Source organism: Miniopterus schreibersii (assembly GCF_964146895.1).
Source record: "Miniopterus schreibersii genome assembly, chromosome: 12".
Taxonomy (NCBI): Eukaryota; Metazoa; Chordata; class Mammalia; order Chiroptera; family Miniopteridae; genus Miniopterus; species Miniopterus schreibersii.
The window spans coordinates 32040516-32062569 of record NC_138112.1 but is presented as its reverse complement, the minus strand read 5'-3'; the positions used below and the strand labels follow the sequence as shown (position 1 = coordinate 32062569).

General features: G+C 48.4%; 1 protein-coding gene across 3 annotated transcripts in view; it reads right to left on the bottom strand.

Annotated features, from left to right (window-relative positions):
- TENM4 (teneurin transmembrane protein 4) overlaps positions 1–22054 on the bottom strand; it is a 2309694-nt gene that overhangs the window by 186789 nt on the left and 2100851 nt on the right. For all 3 annotated transcript variants that reach the window (XM_081155445.1, XM_081155446.1, XM_081155447.1), the window contains 3 exons: positions 20986–21241; positions 10675–10773; positions 9205–9440 (listed from right to left, as the gene is read on the bottom strand). In XM_081155445.1, coding sequence (XP_081011571.1) covers positions 9205–9440; positions 10675–10773; positions 20986–21241 — 591 coding nt within the window. The remainder of the gene's footprint in view (positions 1–9204; positions 9441–10674; positions 10774–20985; positions 21242–22054) is intronic.

Below are 22054 nucleotides of genomic sequence, written 5' to 3'. Positions count from 1 at the left end.
ACACGTGGCTGGGGGCCCTGGAATTCAGTCCTACCCTTCTGAGGAGCCACTAGCAGTGAGTAACGAGCTTTAAGCTGTCCACACCTTGTGACCCAGGAATACTGCACTGGGAAGCACCCTCCCCAAAGCAACTGAAAGAAGAAAACAGGACAGGAGTCACGGAGATGTTCACAGAGTGCTATCTGTGATAGCAAACAGCTGGAAACAGCAGGAATTCAATGAGTATGGCACAAATCTGGCAGAGCTATTACTCTTGTCAAGAATGAGAAGTGCGTCAATTCTTAAAACTGTTTATACGAACAAACAGTCCATGAGAAAGACAGAAGAATGTAAACCTGTGAATTCACGCTGACCACGTGGAGGCTGTTGGCTGCCATCCTTCGTGGAGGTCAAGTACAGCGCACACAAAACCCTAGAATGCTTCCGTTGTTTGCCCTGATCGCTTAAACTCTGAATTATATCACAAAATTTCCTCAACAACACTCCGCTATCTTGAGTTTCAAGGTTATGGTAGGTAACACCTGAGTTTGGATCCAGTTAATGAATCACTGCTTTACTGACACCTCTCGAAAACAGCACCTAAGACTACGGAGACGGGGGATAGGCGAGTATGTGCCAGACACTGCGAGCAAGGAGAGAGGGCGACCACAAAGAGGCGTAAGGGAGCTTTTGGGGGAATGGATGTGTTCTGTGTTTTGATCGTGGTGATGGTCATGCAACTGTCAGAACTCACTAGAATGGTAAACCTAAAAAGTGTTAATTTTCTGTGTGTATATTCTATCTCAATAACTCTGATTTTAAACACAGTCAGGGCCTGGTGGCTGAGTGTGGTTTGGATCTCAGTCCTAGTCTTGGGGCCCTAGGATTGCAGTCAGAGCTCTAACATTGCCAGGGAAAGGAATTATAAAGAGTAGGGATCCCAATGTCGTCCACTTGTCCTCCAGATCCACTCTACCTTTCTCTGCCCTGCTCTGTGCCCCGCGGGGCTGGCCCACAGGGCCTCGATCAATGGGTTCCCTTGGGCTCTGGCTTCTGGTTGGATTCAATGGGAGATCAGAGGGTAGGAAGAGAGTGAGGTCTGCTAGCTGCAGAATTTTCTTTCCTGCTGAGCTGAAACGTGTTGAATGATTTACTCCTTTTGGCTAGTCTTCTGTTTGTATGTTTACTCCTGTTTTAGACATGAGGAAAGGCATCTTAAGGAGATTAAGTCCTTGCCCGGGTGGCACAGTTAGTAATGGCAGAAGGACCAAAGAGACAAGATCCATTCGGCTACACAGTCTGGGCACATAGCCCTCGCTCCTCTCTTTCCAGACACAAGAAGCCCGCTCCGTGCAGGTGGCTTTCTTGCTAGAGCAATCTTCTCCCCGGGACCCTAAATCTGCCTTCCTGTCATTGTCACCCTGCGGGCCTGGGTCTGCCCCATCCTCCGCATGGCAGTTCAGACAATTGTGAAGGGCCCTGCTGGTCTCCTCCGGTCCTCCTTTTCGGAGTTGGAGGATATTCGTCTGGGGTCTGTTAGAAAGCGAACAATCTCTATATATCTTGCTATTAGCAATTCCCAGAGAGCAGCATGAAGGAATCAATCTCGGAAGAAGGCTTTAATACAGGATCCTGTATCTTTATCACTCCCTCCTCCTCCTAAAAGATCAAGTTCAATCATCTCCATTTCCCATTCTTTGGGCTATAAAGCTAAATCTATGGCTTCTATCCAAAAGGCATGATGTGAAGTCGAACAGAAAAGAGAGAAAATGAGCTTATTGCTCACTAATAACACCCAGGCCCAAAGTGCAACAGGCCTGTGCTTATGAAGCAAACAGCATCTGGGATCCTGATATTGCAAGAGCTGAACCAGATGGGGATAATGCGGGGAGGAAGGGGGGGTACAATTGCCCTGGCCTCTATTCCCAACCCTTTCTCTAGTCATCTCGTGGCCATTTCACATGGACCTGAGCCCCAGGACATAAAATGCACACTTCTGCCACCATGCTTTTGGCGATGCTGTTCTTCTGCCTAGAAAATCCTTGGCAGGTTTAACAGTCTTGCAAGGTCTTCTCATTCAACCAAGTCTCACCGAGCACAGCTAGCTTGTGCCCAGCTTTGTGCAAGGAACCAAATATGCAGCAGAAGGTAAGACATGGGGAGCTAGGGGAGTAAGCAGCGCCACCCCTAAAGGGAAGGGAAACTAATATCCCTTCTAACTGGATTGCTGCCATGCTGAGTCCAGTTTGCATGGTGAAATGTCAGAGATCTTGAGAGCCTGCACAAGTCTATGCAAGTCACACCTGCTGCCCAAGTCCACGGCAATCAAACTGGGTGATCCAGGCTCTTCCAGACCAGAAACTGCAGTAATTTTCAAACAAGCAATGCTCTCTAATAACTGTCTTTTGAAAAGCAGCAGTTAAGCTGAGCAACATTTTCAGTAATAAATTAAATGATCACCACTTCAAGCAAGGGTTCTGATTTTATTTTTTCAATCCACAATCAGCTGCTGGTGGAGGTGAAAAAATATGACCTGATTTGAACAAAGAATCTCTTATTGCTATTGAACTATGTTCCACTGTGGCTACCCAGAGGCTGCTGTGGCCCACATGTGTGACTCTACCCCAATGTCTTGGTTCAATGCCCTGTAGGCAGAGCAGCGTAGACCAGGAAGGCCCAAGCAGATTGTCTAGTCCCACCACATCCTGGGGTGAGATTACTGAGCTCCAAGAAGGGGTAACAGTCTCCCCAGGCCACCAGCAAGGGAAATCATTTTTGTCAAGTGACCTGTGTTTTTTCTTTTTTCTTTCTTTTTTTTAAATTCTCACCCGAGGATATTTTTTCCATTGCTTTTCGGAGAGAGTGGAAGGGGAAGAGCGAGCTAGCGAGACATCGATTTGAGAAAGACATCGATTGGTTGCCTCTTGCACCCTTCCTGACCTGGCCTGGGGATGGAGCCTGCAACCAAGGCATGTGCCCGTGGCCAGAATCGAACCTGGGACCCTTCAGTCCTCGGGCCAACACTCTACCCACTGAGCCAAACCTGCGTGGCCGTGATCTGTGTTTTTTCAACATGATCTCATTTCATCTTTCATGAGGCACAACGGCCTCCTGAAAGGACTATTGTTCTTCCCACTTTGCAGATAAAGAAACCAAAGGTCAGAAGGGTTACTGGGGTTTCCACCACATGGGTCAGACTTGAACCCTATCTTCTCTTCTGATCAGAATACTGTGCTGCCTTAGAGAAATCATGGAGAACGACGCCCCTGCCCTGGACCTATGATAGAAGAAATAGCATCCCAGGCTACTCTCGTGTCTCCATTTAAATGTAAAGCTGTTCCTGGGTTTTTGTATCATTAACAAGCCTTTTCGTCTCCTATTCTGGAGGCCTATCTGGCAGGACAGGCTCTTGAAGAGTCCTCACGATATTAATCCCCAGCTCTTCTGCGGCACTCGGTGTCTGATTTTTACACAGACGTTTAGGATGCAAGGGGAGCTGTCTGTGTTATCTGGATAGAGGCAACTGTCACTGAAGCAAAAATCAACTTTTGTCCTAGTTAAAGAAATGATGTGAGGCAATGATTCTTCTTGCGGCTGCTTCCCTGGAACAGCGAGACATCCCTAACAAATGTCTTTTGACAGGTCCCCCCGGTTGTTCTGTCAGCTGCCCTTGTGACTAACACAGGCTGGGAAGCCTGCAGGCGCTGCAAGGAGACAAGGCTGGTCCAAGGTCTTGATCGAGACTTACTAATACTCTTTTACATGTGATGCTAATAGTACTAATAATGCTATTAATAATAATAGTATCTAACTCATATTGAATCCTTACTCTGCACCAGGCAGTAGGCTAGGTCTTTAATGCAAATTACCTTACTGGAACTTCTCAACAACCCTGGGAAGTACCCATTCATTATCCTCATTTTACAGATGTGTAAACTGAGGCTGAGAGAGGTTACACAAACTTTCCTAAGGTCACAGAGCTTGTAAGCAGCAGAGCCTAATTTCAGAATCCAGGTTCTCAACCATGAGGCTACTCTCAGTTTCCTCTCCTGTAGAATGGTGCTAATCATTCCAGCCACACCCATTATGAGAACTATAAGGGAGCCGGGCCAGCGTGGCTCAGAGGTTGAGCATTGACCTAGGATCCAGGAGATCACAGTTCGATTCCTGGTCAGAGCACAAGCCCAGGTTTCAGGCTCCATCCCCAGTGGGGGGCATGCAGAAGGCAGCAGATCAATGACTCTCTCATCATTGATGTTTCTACTTCTCTCTCTGCCTCTCCCTTCCTCTCTCTGAAATCAATAAAGATATATTTAAAAAAAAAGAACCATAAGGGAAGTGGAAACTGAGGCTCAGAGAAGTTAAGTAACTTGCTCAAATTTGCACAGTCAGCAAGTGACAGGGCCAGGGCCTGAAGTGGGGTCTTTTGTTCAAGCCCAGAATCTACAGTGTAGTGGCTGCAAGTGCAGCCTCTGAAATCCTCTATCGTTTATTAGTATTGTGACCCTGGCAAGCTGTTCACTTCTCTGAGCTTTAGTTTCCTCTTCTAGAAAATACAGAAAACAATACCTATCTCTCGGAACTCCTGTGAGTGTTCAGAGAGACGGTACATGAAATGGGTTTGGACCAAAGCTTGGGACATAGTAAAAATTCAAAACACTAAGTGAAGATGGGAAAGTTATAGCATAAAGCTTAAGATGGTGAGCTCAAAAAACAAAGTATTTTAAAAGCATCAGCTCAAAGTCTTAGTGATGAGGGTTGGTTGGATCACAGTCCTGCTGTTTACCATATGACAGTGGGAGAGTTACTTAAGCTCACTGGGTCTCAGTGACCTCATCCGTAAGTTGGAGATAACAACTCACAGGGTTGTTGGGAAATTTCAATGAGAAAACACAAGCAAAGTGCTTAGAACAGAGAAGGGCAGGTGAATAACACAAAATCAAAGCTTCCTGCTCTTCTTATTAATGTTTAAAAGTGACCCCTGTTGTTTTTACTACTCTATACCACACTGCCTTTTGTTTTAAAAAAACAATTATATTATACAAAATAAAGCATTGTTGCCATGACAGTGCAAGCTTCATGGTTTACTTTATCACTAATCCTCCCTGGATAGGATTCTTTCTCCATGTTGTTCTGCACACAGATTTATTTTCTTCAGAAAAGAAAAGGCAGAGTATTGAAATGGAGACTAAAAAATACATGGAAACCTTCATTGGGAGAATAGGGCAATAAAGCAAGGAGCTCATCCTCCATGGCTGCCTCTCTGAATGGGCATCCTTTGGAGACAGAAATACACATCGTCTCTCTGAAGAGGTCCCCAGGCTTGAGGAGTGCTTCCTAGATTCTCACCCCAGCCCAGACCAGCCAAGAAAGGGGAGGGGAGTTGGCCCGGAGGTAAGGCCCAGGCCCTGCAGCCTTTGTGGCTGCTAAGTGCTGACTCCAATCCCTCTATCTTCCTATGAAAATAACTGCCAATGTCTCTGCAAGTAAAAGGTCACCGTTTGCTTGTTTCCCAAGAGACTTTCCACTAAAAAACTGCATGTCAAATGGGGCTGTCGGGCTTCCCCCCCCCGATATGGCAGCCCGAGAGGACTCTGGAGAAAGAACAGCTCTTTCCCGCCCTCCCTTTCCTCCTCCCCCTCTGCTGGGGAGGTGATGCAATTCTTATCTCGAACTTGATAGGATGTAGAAAATAATTACAAATGAAAAGGTTATTCATAATTTTTAAATGAGTTAATTAGTAAACCCAGTCAGACTCACTCATTACGGTAATTAATAATTGATTATACTTGAAATTAAACACAATTTTTCATCAAAAATCTAATTAAATATCTGTGCTTTAGCCTGTTGATTAGATTGGTTGGCCTGCTGGAAAAAGAGTCTTTGTTAAGGATATTTATGCTCAGCTGAGACAATTAATTTGATTTTTAATAATTGATAGTCCCTTACAAGTTAGTCATCACAGTCTCTGATTATGGCCGAGCAACAAGCTGCTCATCCCTCACCCCCAGCAGCTGGAGGAGATCAACCACCAAGGTGGCCACCCCAGGCCCTGGGAGAAAGCTAGGAATGGCCTCCCACCTGCAATGCTTTCATCTGTGTTAACTTATCCCACCCTCACAGATGTCTTTCTTCGGTAATGGGTCCTGCCTATTTCCTAGATGAGGAAATCTGGGCTCTAAAAGACAAGTTGCTCAAGGACAAGTAGTGGCCAGGGAGCAGAGCTGGGAGTGGAATCCACAGGCTGCATGTGAGCTGAGGCTCCATGTAATGAAGGAAACACCCCGGACTTGCCTCTCTGATATGGATACGGAACCTAGAGTCCAGTCTTAATGTTTCTACACAGAGAGAGTTTTATCAGAAAGATTATTTATTCCTGTCAAGGAGACATGATCAATGGAATGACCACTCAAAACTTGAGACACAAATTCTAGTCAATTGGCCTCAGATCTCCCTCCTTTCCACCCACATTGCCACCGTCTTAGTTGAAGCCCTCAGCTTCTCTAGACTCGTTCACTGCAACAGGGCCTGTCCTTCCCTCCTCTATCCTGATCTTTCTAAAATAAACTCTGACTGTCCTGCCACTTCTTAACATTCTCCAATGGCTCCCCGCTGCCTGCCCAGTAAGGCCCTTTAATTAACCTGGCCTCCAACATGATCTTCAGAGTCTGACCAAACTCTCCTGCAGTGACTCCGACACCCCTCAAGGGCCTGAAACACAGAAAATGCCTTTGCCATCACGTTGTCCTCTTTCGAGTCTGAAACCTCCCTCAGGTTAAAATACCCCTCCGCATGTCTATTTACGGTTAGCTCTGGCTTAAAGATTCAGCCAAAACATCATCTTCGCCAGGAAGCCCCCCACCTTCCCAGAGGGGCTGGGTATTCCCACAGCCGAGCTGCCTGTCACTGCCAGCGCAGGTCTCCTTTTCTAAGCTGTGAACTCAAGGGTACAGACCGTGTCTTTAGCCCTAACACTTAGACTGTGCCCCTGGCTCAAAGCAGGTATCCCGTATGGTTTACTGAACAAAAAATAAAAATCACAGAATCATAGATTCAAAGACTATCAAAGTTGGAAGGAAAAGTAACAGTCATCCAGTAAAAACCCCCAGTCAGTGCTTGAATCTTACTCTTACTACGTGGTCATCAAGCTCCATTTGCACCCTTCCTATGACAGGGAGCTCACTACTTCCAACAGTAGTTCCTATTGTTAGATAGCTGATGATTGACTATATATTTTTTATTAAATGGGAAAGGAAGAAGCCCATAGGATGGAAACAGAAGGAAGCTTGTTTAAACATGTGAAGATTTATTCTTTCTCCCTGAGCCAGGGTGCGCAGTATAAACCTTAAGGCTTCAATGTAAAACAAGTCTATACATAGCAAACCACTTGACTCCTGACGAAGTGACACTGCTTGTTCAAAAATCTACTCATTGAGGAAGTAGAAGATGTCAGTCAAAAGCAAGAGTTGTGCTAGTGGTTTGTGGGGACACAGTACTGGTGGTGCCAGGAAGAAACTTTCATGCTGGGTGACAGTTCTTGGAACCCCACAACCCTCACCTGTAACCCATCTAAGACTATCAATCAGGTACACCTCTCCCAGAGTCTGTTTGCTCCCTTTACCCAATGACCCATAGCAGGGATGGCAAATACCTGGTATGTCATTAATATTCTTCACTCCTGTGACCATGACAGATATTCTTCATCAATCATAGAGACTCTTTCCCATCGAGTCTGAATATAGCCTCAGGATCCTTCTCAACACAGCTTTCCAGGCAGCAATAACTAATCCATCATATAGAAGAGATGAAACATGTATGCCACCTTGGCCTTGGAGCCACAAAATTCTCTAAGTCAGTCTTCACAAGGGAAAAGGGACCTGGCATATAAAAGGAGGCTTTTTATAGCTCGAGATACTTAAGGAGACTGCCTTGTTTATAGGACTATCATCTTCCTGATTACCTGTTATTATGACATTCAAGAATCCTGAGAGGGAAGTGGCTTTACAGCTCATATCCCCCAACCCCCGAATCCCTTCTGCACACCCCGAACAAGTCGGGGCCCGCGCTCTCTGAATCATTCCTGATGACAGCACTTACCACCTCTCCAGAGAGCCCTTTGTTCGTCCAAAACGCCCTCACGTGTTACAGAGTCCTTTCACAACGGGCGGCACTGTCCTCCTCTGGCCAGTTAGTTCATTGCTACTTACTGGGCTTCTGCTGAACAAATCCCCTTTGCTGACAAAACCATTTCAGAATTCCTGAGCACGGGTTCAAGGCCTTCTCAAGCTGGCCTGACCTACTTTAAGTCTTGGAATTATAGAATGTGAAGGTTGGAAAAGACCGAGGGTGAAGCCAACCCTGTGGGGTGCCTTTACTAACAGGCTGATTTACGTTGGAAGCAGCAGGCTCTACACAATGCCCTCGGAGCTCTTCTGATTAATATCTTCCCTGGGAACACACCAAAGAGAGGGGTCCGAGGCAGGAAACCAGACTGTATTAGAAATATATCAGAAGAGCATGCAGTGGGAGGCATCCTATGTAGCAAGGCGATGGCCAGGAGTGTCTTACACCACGGAGGGGCCCTGGGGTCAGGTAGGAAGGCCCGTCAGTGCTGCCCCAGGTCTCTGCGCGGCCCTCAGCCAGCTCTGACTGCTCACTGTTAACCCTGGGTTCCTAACGATGGATTCATTCTGGACCTTGGCTTCCACAGCACCCTCAGACCACACTGCCAGACTCTCAGCTTCAGACACGCTTTCCTGGCTTGAGGTTCACACCGTTCAAACTGTGGCAGTTTCCCTCCAACCCCAGGGCCCCCCACCTCCTTCCTGCTACATGGTGCCAACAGGAGGAGCCTGCTCCATGTCCGGCCTCTCCAACTTGTTTCATTTGTAGTGACTCCAATTTATGACACACACGCCACAGATTATCACCTCACGTGCCAGTCTTAGTGAGTGCTTATGCTTAATGCTAGGCATCCAACACATTAAAGAGAAGATGCTAAACTCAATTCCTGGGATATGTGCAGAGAGGGGGAAAAGAGGGCCTCGAGGAGTGGACCTCAATAGCTTTGGGGTACAGGCCGGCCCAGAGCTCCAGAGATACTTGGCTCCCCCTGCATGCTGTGACTGCCACGCTGGGAGGGCCCTTCAGTGCGCACAGGTATCTTGGCCACTGCCCTCTGGGCCAAGGGGAATCAAGGGAAGCTGGGGCGGGGGACGTGCTTACCCACGAAGTACGCCAGCAGGATGACTAGCGTGGCCGAGATGACGATGGCGCTCAGGGCTGCGCACTTCCAGTTACAGTACTTGGAGGGCTTCTTGAGGTTGAAGGCTGGCCGGGAGAAGGTGCTGCGAGGCAGGGGCCGGGGCGGAGGGGAGTACACTGTGCTGGAAGTCAGAGGGTACCCCGGGGATGTGGTGCAGAAGAGTGGGGAGGTGCCTCCCGGCTTGAAGAGGAAGTGCCTGTGGATGGAGAGAAGCCAGAGGGCGTCAGGGTCGCCTCTCCCCAGGGACCCAGGTCAACCTGCAGGGCAGAGGCAATGGAAGAAGCATGCAGAGGAGCCTGAAGAGAGAGAGAATCACCACAGAGAAGACAGAGGGGCAGGAAGAAGGAGAGTCATGTTCCAGACCACAGAACAGGGCATATGAACACGTTCCCACGGAACACGGATGGGACAGCCCTACCAAGGGGAAAACCGCCCAGGCCAAGGCACAAGGTGTCACCGACTCCACAGAAGGCTGGGTGTTGGGATCCGTTTCCTGGGAAGGGATGGGGCTGGAAATGCTGATTCTTGGGGAATAAACTAGCTGTTCTCCAAAACCACTGCAGTAACTTGGAAAGTGTCTAAGGTCCTGTTCGGTCCCCTGGAGATAATGAAACCTAAAATTTTCCTCCACGCTCCAAAACCTACTTTGCCGGTGTATCTCGGGGAAGGAATGGAGCACCGTTCTTTTGAAAGGGGGCTTTGGAAGCGTGAGAACCAAGAAATCGCCGCTAAGTTCTGCCACGGTCAAGAGTCCCCGAGTGACTGTTTCACAGCCAGCGGCAGCAAATGCCTCTGAAGCGCTCTACTCCGAAGCCAGGCTGCTGCCCTGGTAGTAGCTTTGCGGGAGGACAGACAGGCAACTGCATCCTGCAGCCTAGCTACAGTCTCAAGGGCAGCGTGGTGCGGGCCAAGCACATGGTTGTGGCCAAACCGGGTATCGGGAAATCCTCCACAGCTTGGCTTTAACCATGGCCGTGGGAGGACTTGTACACGGCCTGGGAAATGGGGTGCACTGGTTGCAGTGCATCCCCCCGAGTCTTAGGGTCAAGGGTAAATCTTAGGGGTAATCTTACACTCTGCTATGGTGCAAGATGCCTCAGGCCACAGAATTCACACTCAGGGCTGAACACATATAAATACAGGGCCTGTGCTGCATAAAAATTGCTACATGAGATGGCTTTCAAAATGGCAGAGGCAGCCAATGAGATGCCAGGAGCTGCATATTAACAAGACTGCTGTTAATATGCTGGGGGACAGGGTATTCCAAGGAGAAACTCTTGCGATTTGAACGTGGACTTGGGAGAGGGCATGCAACGTGGCATTATCACCTCCCCCAGGAGATCACAGGGAAAGGTCTCAGGGTCCGCATGCAAGTGCAGGAGCGCGGGGAGAGCACACACAGAGAGGAAGAGCATGGGGATGTCACCTACCCGTCACTGTAAGCCCCATCATGGCGGGAGGCGCTGAGAATGTCCATCTCAATGAGGTTGTCCTGCAATGTCCCTAGGAATGGCTGCTTGCCTAGGTTTCTACGCACACATGGAGACATGAATGAAGCAATGAGTCATGCATCGATGAAGGGGGATAGTAGAGAAACACACAAAGTGGCTGTCTGGTGCAGCTGTGCGTGAGACCAGCGGGGCAGTTGCCAGGCAATGGGTCTGTGTGCAAGCTGCATGTGCAAGGGTCTGCCTGGCACAGAGCATCCAGAGGGAGCATTCTTTGTACAAACCAGAATGGCTGGCTGCTGAGTGCATCAAATCACAGCTCTCACTGACGAAGATTGATTATGTCTCAGGCACTGAGCATGTTACATCCATTTATCTCTAATCTTCAAAATAGACTGTGCAAGGAAGGCAGTATTATCCCCATTCTACAGATGAGGAAACTGAGAGGTGGAGAGGTAACAGGATTTGCCAGGCGTACCACGCTTACCAGCTTGCAAGGTTTGAGGCAGGAGTCTCAGCTCAGGTATATCTGGTTCCAAAGCCCGTGCTTTCCCCTCTATTGGTATTGCCTACTTCAGCATAAACAATAGCTACAGACACTCATGTTGCCAGTCCCAAAAAAAGAAAGACAAGCATTTTGGGCCATTTTCTCCCAAAGCAGTGGTTCTCAAACTTGAGCACTTGGAGAACTGTGCATCACTGAGGGCCACCCTGAGTGTTTCAGTCAGCAGGTGGGAGTGGGGCCTGAGAACCTGTGTTTCTTACAAGCCCCCAAGTTGATGCTCACAGTATTTGGAGTGTCCTGATCCTTTAGCCGCGCAGGGACCTGGATGATGACTGATTGGTGAAAATGGCACCCCACTGAAGACCAGGTGAGGGACTCTTTTGTCCCCCTGAGTGCACTGAAGGCAGCACAGCATTTTGTGACTTTATCTGTTTCAAACACAGAATGAAGACAGACACACTAGCCCTTTTTGGTCTCAACCACGCCTGCTAAGTGGCATCATTCACACTTGAGTGCCCTGGATCCTGTTTTATATTTCCAGGGCTGCTGCCACCTCACCTGAAAGCCCTAGAGCGAATGATTTCGAACAAGCCAGTGGCGGCATCAGCCTGTTGCACGCAGACAAGGGAAGGACTGACTTACAGAAAGCTGACTTTTGGGTCCAGCCCTGTCATGTGCCTTTTTTCTGACTTTGACCAGGTCTTGAGAACCAGAAAACCCAAAATCAAGTCCCTCTTCTGCCACTTTCTTGCTGTGTTTCTTTCTGTAAAAACTTTAAATATCTATTTTTAATCATTACCTGCGGATATATTTTATTGATTTTAGAGAGGGAGGAAGGGAGAGAGGGAGAGAGAGAAAGAGAGAAAGAGAGAAAGAGAGAAAGAGAGAAAGAGAGAGAGAAACATCGATCAGTTGCCTCTCGTACATGCCCCAAGTGGCGACCGAACCCACAACCTAGGGATGTGCCCTGACTGGGAATGAACCTGCAACCTTCTTTGGTGTACGGGATGACACTCAACCAACTGAGCCGCCCGGCCGGGCTCTGTAAAAGCTTTAACCCCTTCTAACTGTGTACTTCCTTCATTTGTAAGATGGAGATAACAATAATTCTAAACTTACAAAGTTGCTATAGGAACAACTGAGTAACTCTGGAGGAAGTTTTAAGGGCTAAACAAATACTGTAGAAATACTAAGGCTAAATATAGAGCTACTACCTATCCTACATCTACCGTGTACTATTCACTGTTCTGGGGCTCTGCAACTATCATCTAACGTCAATCTTACTCCCCACAACAACCCTACAGAGTCAGTGCCATCGTCTTTGCTTTGCAGGCCGGCAAAGCTAAGGCTGTCACAGAGCAAGCAGCAGAGCCAGGACGGAACCTCGGTGCGTCGGACCTGAGCTGGGGCCTCTCTGCTCGTAACCCTGTGCCACTGGCCAGCCTCACAGGCCCAAGCGAGGAGGGGCTGTAAGTAGCCTCAAAGTGCCACCGCATCAACATTCCCAGGGACAGCGAGAGCACAAGGCAACACTGTTTTGTAGCCGGGGCCACTAGTACTGCCATGGTGGAGGGGACCTCCCCCTTCCAGGGAGTCCTGAGGTTTGTCTGGCAGGCTGTTCTATGGTGTTCAGGGACCCGGGGCCTCCCACAGTGACTAGGAGAAACCGAGGGGTGTGGAAGTCACTCAGGGTGGCCTCATTTCTGCCACCAGGGAGGCGGCCTCATGGCACGTTGAGAGGCACGTAGGCCCTGGGGTCAGACAGGTCTCAGCTCCATCACTCACTGGCCTTCAGGCAGGTGAGTTGGTCTCGGATCTCAGCGAGCATGAATAAACTGGGATGATCCCTCTCCTTAGAGAAGCTAAGGCGTAATTTGGATCATGCCACTTCTCTGCTCTCAATCCTCCAAGGCTCCACAAGAGTAAAACCATAGACCTTACCAGGGCCCACAAGGTCTTGCAATATCTGACCCCCGGCTACCTCTCCAAGTTCATTTTCTGTGCTACACATGCGCCAGCTTCCTTGCTGTTACTGCAGCAAGCTAAGCCTTTGCTGCCATTCACCTGAATCACCTTCCCCCAGACTCTGCCTGGATCATTCCCTCCCTTCCCACCCTAACTATAATAGCCCCCACCCTCCTCTTCCCCTGCACCCCCTGGCCACTTGCACTGCGATAGTTTTCCTCACAGGACCAGTCACACACCGCATATATATGCCTATTGTGTTTATTTTTCCTAATGCAATTTAAGTTGCATGAGGATAGAAATCATATCTGCCTTGTTCCCTGACCGTGTGCCCAGTCTGGAAGAGTGCCTGGACCATGGCAGCAGGCACTCAATAAATATTCTCTGGAAACTGAGACTGATGGGGTAGAAAAGGGAAGTGCTCTTGGCATATCGCAGGCATGCAGTTGGTATCTGATCGAGAGTAGCCCAGGTGATATATTATTATTTCCTCCATTCCCTGCATTTCAGGAGGGAATTTTCAGTTTTCCTACAGTCCACATGCCAAGTGTGAGCAGGCCCTCACTGCCCCTGCCCAGGGGGCCCAGGCCGAGCTCCGGCTGCCTCCCTGGGGCCTGAGGCTGGCTGCATGGCGTGTCCCAGCGCACATCTGGAGTCCCGCCTGCATCACTATGCTAGGACTATGCTTTCAGTGACTCAAACCTATACCTTAAAAGCCATCAGAAACAAACAAATATGTCCAGAGAAAAAAAGACATAAAGGATAAAGATCAAAATGTTAACAGTGGGGATTTTGTAGTGTCTGAATCAAGAGTGATTTTTATTTTACTTTTAGATTTTAAAAAGAAACAGTTATTTAAAAAAGAGAGAGAACAATTATTTTAAAAGTACAGGTGTATTAGGACAAGGGAAGAGGCAGTGCAACAGAACAAGGGGTCCTGGAGGCTGAGTACAAGGTTCCTGAAAGAGCTCCCACACTTAGGCTAACTTGGCGGACAGGAGGACTTGCTGAAAACACCTCCAATGCATGATGCTAACCAGCACCTTGAAATAACCTTATTTAGAACGTAGTTCTAGGTCAGATTACTAGCCTCATTTGATTGATGATAGAATTGAGGCCCAGAGAGACACATGTCCTGCTCCCATATACACAGCCAAACAGTGGCAGAGCTGAAACTAAAACGAAGGTGTCCTGACTCCCCGTTTAAGGCCCCCCACTAAATTTCCTGTCCACCACCCACCCCGAACACTCTGGGTATCCAGTTCTGGAAAACAGAAGTTACGAGGATTTCCTGGTGGGGACCCTAAGTTGCTAAGCCCTCCTTGGGCCACAGCCTTGCATGGTCTCCAGCGCACTGCTGCTGTAAGTCAGGCATGGACACCGGATTCATTTCACCCTCACATTGGTGGGTGTTGTTAGGTCATTATACAGGTATGGAAACTGAGGCCCAGATAGGTTAAGTGACTGACCCAGGTCATATGGCAATGACAAAAGGTAGGTGGGACTCAAACCCAGATCTCGCTGACCTCTAGGTCCCAAGCTGCCTCTCAGGAAAGACTTCCTGTGTACTTGGAGGGGGACCTGCAGCCAGTGCTGTTCTGCTCTTGGAGGTTTTCTTAGAGTAGGGAGGGGACTGGCTCCACTTTAAGCCTGAAGGGAGGGCTTGGCCCTGAATTGCCAGAGGGGGGTTTCTAGTTGCATTTCTCTTGACCAGTACAGGCCGAGCTCACCTCCCAAGGGCAGAACAAATAGCTTTTGGGAAGGAAGTGGCCAGGAAGTTGCAGTGGCCAGTTCTCTACTATGGCCCCGTTCAACAACCCATCTTCTCACAAGGAGCCTGCTGTCCTGGGCTGTGTTTCGCCCACAAAGCCCTGGGACAGCCACCCATAGAGCAGGACAGGTAGGGGTCATACCCCACATTTTGTACCTGAGACCCCCAAAGTGTGCAGGGTATCAGCGACTCAGCTAAGACCACGCAAAGACAGCTGAACAAATGAAAGAACAAAGAAACAAGAAAGGAAGTGCACCTTCCAGGCCACAGTGATCCTTTTGAAAGGCCAATTCTGTAACATCACTCTCCTCTTTAAAAAGAGGTTGGTAACTACTCATCCCCACTTCTACCACTCTCGGGCCCCAGGCGCACAGGAAAAGTAACCTCTTTTTCATGTAACTCAAGGCCCTCCATTACTTATCCCCACGTACTCTCATCTCCATGAGGTCTCCTGTGCTCCCACTTCACTCAACACTCAGTCATCTCTTCAAAACACTAAGCTCCCTCTTGGCTCTGTGTCTTTGCACCACTGTCCCTCATCTCAGAATGCCTTTTCCCCCTGTAAATTCCTCCGAATGCATGCCCAAGAAGCTAACTTTCATGATTAGGGGGCGCCGGACAGCGGGTAGGTGCATGGATTCTGCTGCTCCCCGGCCTGGTTATAGATCCCGGCCCTGATTGGCTGTGGTTACTTAGGCAAGGTACTTAGCCTTTCTGTGCTTCAGATTCTCCATCTCCAAAGCGGGAGTGATAGTAAGACTGCCTACTTGTGCAGGAAAGAGTAAAGACGGAGGTCCTGACCACTGTCCTTTCAAAGGCCTGCATATAAAGTTGGCCTTTGGCTGGTATCTAGACTCTTAGGTTTCAAGAAGGTTCCTGCCATTAACTGATAAGAGGGGCTGACTCGCTGTGCCTATGCTATCTGTACAAACAATACGGTTTATGCTATGCTGAACACATGCTTTCCTCCTGTGAGTCTGGAATTTGGGTACTTGCCAGGCAGAAGATGCCTATGTGACCAGCCCCAGTGAAAATCCTGGGCATGGAATCTCTAATGAGCTTCCTTGTTTGAAAGTTCAGTAGGGCACCCAGAAGGGCTCTATGAGTGTTTGTTATGATTGTTGATGCTCAAGCAGAGGGAGCCACACCCTCCTTTCAGTCCCTAATACTCCCCCCCGTCAGAGCATTATCCAGAGAGTGTCTTTATTCATTCACTTGTGGGTCTGACTCCCTCACTGGACTATGAACTTCTTAGATGGTTTATGTGTCTTACGCATGTCTGTGACTGAATCACCAAATGGCAGGATAACTGTCCATCCCAACTCCTTGCAATACTCAGAGGTTGGCCTGGTCCACCAGAAGTTCCTTTGTGCCAGTCTGGGAACCATACCAGGGCTGCATTGGAGACCACTAGGATAGCCTCCCATCCCTGAGGGTGGGCAGGGCTGTTCCTCAAACTGAGTGTGACCCTAAAATGGGCCCCAAGCTCCCAAACCAGGCCTGAGCTCAGATGAGCTAGAGCCGAGGTCTGGCAACCTTCTGCTCTGGCTTCCCCTTCATCCGACAGGAGCCTGACGGGTTATTAATCAGATAGTCCCTGGGAAATCAATTAAGTGTCTGCTGCTGCAGAGTGTGAAGGAAGTGGGTCAGGGTTTAGGGACCCTGAACACATGGCTTCCACCAGAATGGACTACAGATGCACCTGCAGGGCTTAAAGAAACATCTGACCCCAGCTCTGGGGAGCACTGGTAGGCCTGGTCTCCTCCCTTGAGCACACAGTTACTCTCGGGGGAGTGCCACAGTCACAGAGGGAGTGGGGAAAGGCATGGGTTAACCAAGTTCTCCCTCTCCTTTGTCCTTCTGCTAGCCTTTCTTTTCCTGCCAGCATGAAATCGAAATCCCTTCTGGTCATCCTCCCAGCTGTGATAGTATTTTCTCAGCTATTTATTTTAGTCTCTCAACAGAGACTCAATCTGACAATTAGGGAAAGGCCTGTGACTGTTTCTCTGGCACTGGCAGGCTCTCTATTCTGGCGGGGCTTGGCAAAGCTCTTTAGGACAACTATCTCCAATAGGCCCTGCTCTCTTGGGCACCTCACCTCTGTTCAGGCCGTGCCTCTCAGGCCCTCCCTCTTTCCCTTTCTCCCTCCCAGCTCCACCTGGGGACTTCTGCTTGCTCTTCAACTCTCAGTCAAACAACACCAGGTCTACTGGGAAGTCTTCCCTTTGTTCCACTCAGGTCTCAGGTAGATATACGTATTCATTCCTTTGTTCCACCATTCATTCATTTCACCCGTGTATTAATATTTATCAAGCACCCACCAGGATGCAAGCCCTGTGTTGTGTGCTGGGGGTCCCGAGGCTATTAAAACACATTCTCCTTGCTTACCTCTATCACAGCACTTATCCACTGCAAGAGTCTGTCTCTAAAATATCTTACCTGTTAGGCACACAGTAGGCATTCAGTGAATATTTACTGAAAAATAAAGCACTACATAATAAACAGCTGAGCACTGACTGTGTGCTAAGACATTTTCAGACACTGCCTTATGTATTGGCTACAGCAGCCTTATGAAGCATGATAGTACCCTGGGTTAAAAGTGCCTAAAAATTCTTGGGCACTTCTCCCTCTGAGGAGTGAGGTCTGTTGTCCCTGTCCTTGAAGCTGGCTGGCCTATGACTGCTTTGACCAACAGAATATGGCCTAGCTTTAGAAGGATCAATGGCTTCTGTCTCAGTGCCATGGAGCCCCGAGCCACTGAGTATAAAGTACAACCCCTTGCTGGAAAGACTGTGTGGAGAGGCCCCGAGACCACATTAGAGGGAGAGGAGTCCCACCGAGCCCAGCTTTCCAGCTCTTTCCCAAGGTGTCGCGTCAGGCATGTGAGTGAAGCCATCTAGAATCCTCCAGACTAGCCCGGCCGACTGCTAAATACCACTGCTTGACCTCAGTGGATACACATGCAGCAGAAAACTAGACAGGCTGAGCGCTTCCTGACATCCTGACTCTCACTGTGACGTATAATCAACTGGTGGTTTTTTTAAGCCACTAAGTTTTGGGGTAGTTTTTCATGTAGCAATAGACAATCAGCTAAGGAAGTTACTAATATTTTGTCCCTTTTTTAGGGGAAAAATTTAAGGTCTAGGTTCACAGCTAGGGAGCACTGGGGTAGGAGTTTGAGTATAGGATGTGTCTGACCCTAAAACCTGAGCTTTGGACAACTTGCTACCGTGAGTAAACCAGTTATGTCCTCAGAACATCAGGGCCAAACCTACTTCTCCAAAGTCGAGAAGAGGTACAACCTACTGTTTCCTCTCAGCTCCTCTAGTGAGTAGGGGCTCAATAAATATTTTTGAGTGATTTTTTCTTCACTGTGTTGACATGGGAAGCAGACACATATGAGAAAAAAAAAGGGGAATCATTTTTAGAGTATGTCTTTAATGCCAGACACTGTGCTGTGTGCTTCTCACATATTTCATCTATTTCCTCTCAACATGAGAGACAGGCATTCTTATCCCAATTTACAGATGGGCAAATCAAGGTTCAGGGATGTTAAGGAACTTGCCCAGCTAGTAAGTGTTAAAGCCAAGATAGGAATCCAGGTCCATCTGACTCTAAAGCCCATCCTCTACCTACCTCACCAAGCTGGTCAAAATTACTTGTGATTCTATCTGCCAGACTTGACATTGATCCCTCTTGAACTGCACCCTGTTGGTTTTGTACCATCAACTAGTGAAAGTCAGTATTAAGATCCAGAATTCTGATTGTGTTATCCATGATATTAGGTACCTCTCCCAGTTTTAGGCCTTCTTTAGAGGCACAGAACCCAGGTCACAGAGGAAGTCTATCTCAAACATTTCATCTGGGTTTCAAGGATAAGTAGGGCTTTGCTAGACTAAGAAGTGAAGAGGAGGGCAACGCAGGCAGAGCCTTGTGCAAGAGCATGTGCAAAGGCACTGAGGCATGAAGGGGATGAGGAATCAGGGGAAGGCTAATCTATATGCATATATGTACACTTACATACACATCGTATTTTGAATATTATATATAAAATTATGGTACGCTTAGGTATGATATATATAAAATGGTGTACATGAGTATATGACAGCAGGTTAACAATGGTTATCATTTGGTGGTAGATCTGAGTGATTTTCTTTTCTTGCTTATTTCCGTTTCCTAACTCTTCTACAGAACATTTATTACTTGGGTAATAAAATATAAGAAAAAAAGAATCAAAGTTCCATATGGTTGGAACAATGGTTGTGGGAGGGTAGAGGGTCAGAAAGGGAGGTGTGGACTGGCTGATGAGGCAAGAGAGGTAAGCTGGGGCCACCTTCCCCTCTCAAACCAACTTCCCATCAGGAAAACGTCCTTGCTGCTTGTTTTCATCTTCCGTTCCCTTTAAAAACCTGGAGAACCACCTACTTTGATCCTAAGTGATAAAAATGAACATCTAAGCAAAGGGAGTGGCTACCTTGTTCCATGCAGAGAATCAGAACCATTGATTATTTGCTGGCTTCTTTCAGCCACATGCACTAATTCAATAAGCACGTTGGAAATAATAGAGATCTGATTAAGCTACTTTGGATGGGATGACATGTAATTATCCAACTCAGTCACTGATGAGAGCAAAGGAGGCACACAGGGAAAAGTCACACATAATTTTAAAGGCTGTCAACACAAAACAATATTAATTAAGAGACTAGAGGTGGGGCAGTTTGCTTTTGGAAAAAAGATTTTACAGGAGTAAAGTGGCGCAAAAGGATGTTGATTTTCTTTCACTGGACCCCATAGGCTCAGTGTGCAAAAGTCATAGTCATGTGCCAGGCAGAGTCAGATGGGTACACTTTCCAGTATAGAACAATTTCCCTTCCTTAACTGTGGAATGATTTTGCCCTTTCAAAATAAGGAGCAGGGGTTTGAGATAACAGGATCTCTGTTCCCCACTACTTTGAGAAATAGGATAGAAGATTAAGAGGTTCCAATTGTTCCAGCCTGGGATGCTTCATCTCCAGTTTACAGAAAGCAGGGAGAGGACAGGTCCCCCAAAGTCCACAGTGCTTATCTCAGAGGGGTAGGCATATGGGTAAATCTAATTTTGATCTTTATATCTCTGCATTTTATCCAGTGAGTTTTATTGTTTTTATAATCATAAATAAATTTTAATTTTGGAAAAACAGTGGCTAATCAGAGCTACAGAACTGAAACTGACAGGAGTCCCCGAATTGCAGGAAGCATTCTGCAAGGTTGGAAGAAGAGAGAGATGGCGGGTCCAGGCCAGGAGAGACCTGGAGACGGTCGTTGAGGGCTAGGAGAATAGCAGTGCACACGGAGTCAGGCAACCTGCCTTCCAACCTCAGCTGTACATCAGCTGCCTCTGTAACCCAAGCTGGTCACTGACCCTCTCTGGTTCTCAGCTTCCGAGACTCCCAAATGGGATCATGATAACAGTTCCCCCTTTATAAAGTTATGAGAGTTACATCATATCACAGAATGAAAGCCCCTGTAACCAAAAGTAGATGTGTCAATGCTAGGGATTATTAGAGCTCTGAGTATAAAGGGGATAGGCCCCCAGAAGAGGAGAGTCAGGGGAGGGCACAGAGGAGGGGAGAGAGCACCCACCACAGGCCAGGCAGGCCCCAGACCAGGCACAGGGGGACCAAATCAGCAGGGAAGGGAGGAAGTGCGGATCCAGTCACTGACTCAGAGCCCGAGCCTGCCACGTACCTGTGCCGGATACCTTCCCACACATCAGCTTCACCTACTTTTACAACAGCCCTCTCAGCCAGCAGCACCCCATTCTCGAGACAAGGAAAGTAAGGCCCAGAGGGGTTTAGCAGCTTGACCAAGGTCACACCTGTAGTAAGTGGCAGGCCCCCTGGACCTGGGGGCTGTCTGATTCTCAAGACCATGTTCTCTTTGCCCCACTTCCATCCCAGGGGCCTTCCCTCTGGCAGCCAGCAAGCCGCATCCCTAAGCCATATCCCTGACCCCAGCTTTCCGAGGCCCTGGGGTCCCGGCCGCCCGCCGCAGCCCTCCCGCCGGCTGGTACCTGGTCTCCAGGGGGATGTTGCTGTTGAGCAGCCAGTTGTCCTGGGCGTGGCTCGGCTCCTGCGCGCCGCCGGCGGGGGGCTCTCCAGAGAGCGAGGGGTCCGTGGGGGCCGGGCTGGGGTTGCTCCTCGGAGTGAAGTTGCCCCGGTTCAGGGAGTTAATGGAGGCCGCGTGGTGCTGGTTGGGGGTGTGGGCGTGCGAGAGCGGCGGCGGCGGCGTCCGGAGCCGCGCGTGGTTCTGCAGGCCGCCCGCGGGATCTAGGGCACAAACACGCGCGGTCAGCGCCCTGCGCGCCGCACGGCCACCGCTCCAGGCGAGGCCCGCGCGGGGACGGCTGCTGGACAGCCCACAGGCCCTGGCAAATCACACCTATTCCAAACGCATGCAATAGACGTTTACTCAACAGGTATTCATTGAGCACCTACTATTCCAGGTGCAGGGGATGCATCAAGGAAGAAAGCAGACAAAAGGGCTGTCCCCACTGAGCTTAAATTCTGGCAAGAGAGACAATAAACAAGATGAAAGAAAAGACTGCCCTCCCTTGTCATCAACCGCACATTGTTTCTTTGATACACTTTTGGAGCGGTGGTTTTCAAAGTGCGGTCTAGGTCCAGCAGCTTCAACATCACCGGAGAATTCGTTAGAAATGAAAATTCTTGGGCCCTGCCCTGGACTTACTGAATCAGGAACCCTTGGGTGGGGCCCAGCAATCTGATTTCACAAACTCTCCAGTTGACTTTGATGGATGCTAAAATTTGAGAACCACTAATTATATCCAGCAAAGGAAACAAACAAGGTAAAATATATAGTTTACTGAGATGGTGATAAATGAGAGAACATATAAAGCCAGGAAGGGGGCTAAGGCCTGTATATGTGGGGGAAATGGTGAAATTTTAGACAGACTAGTTAAATTGTATTCTATGTAGCCAGTGATGGACTCAGGAAGAAGGTGAATTATGAGTAAAGGGAGTGAGCCTAATGAAAAAGTCACCTGGCGTATATGAAAAACCACCATTAACATGAATTGAGCACTTACTACGCGCCAGGCACTATTCGGAGCCATTTACATA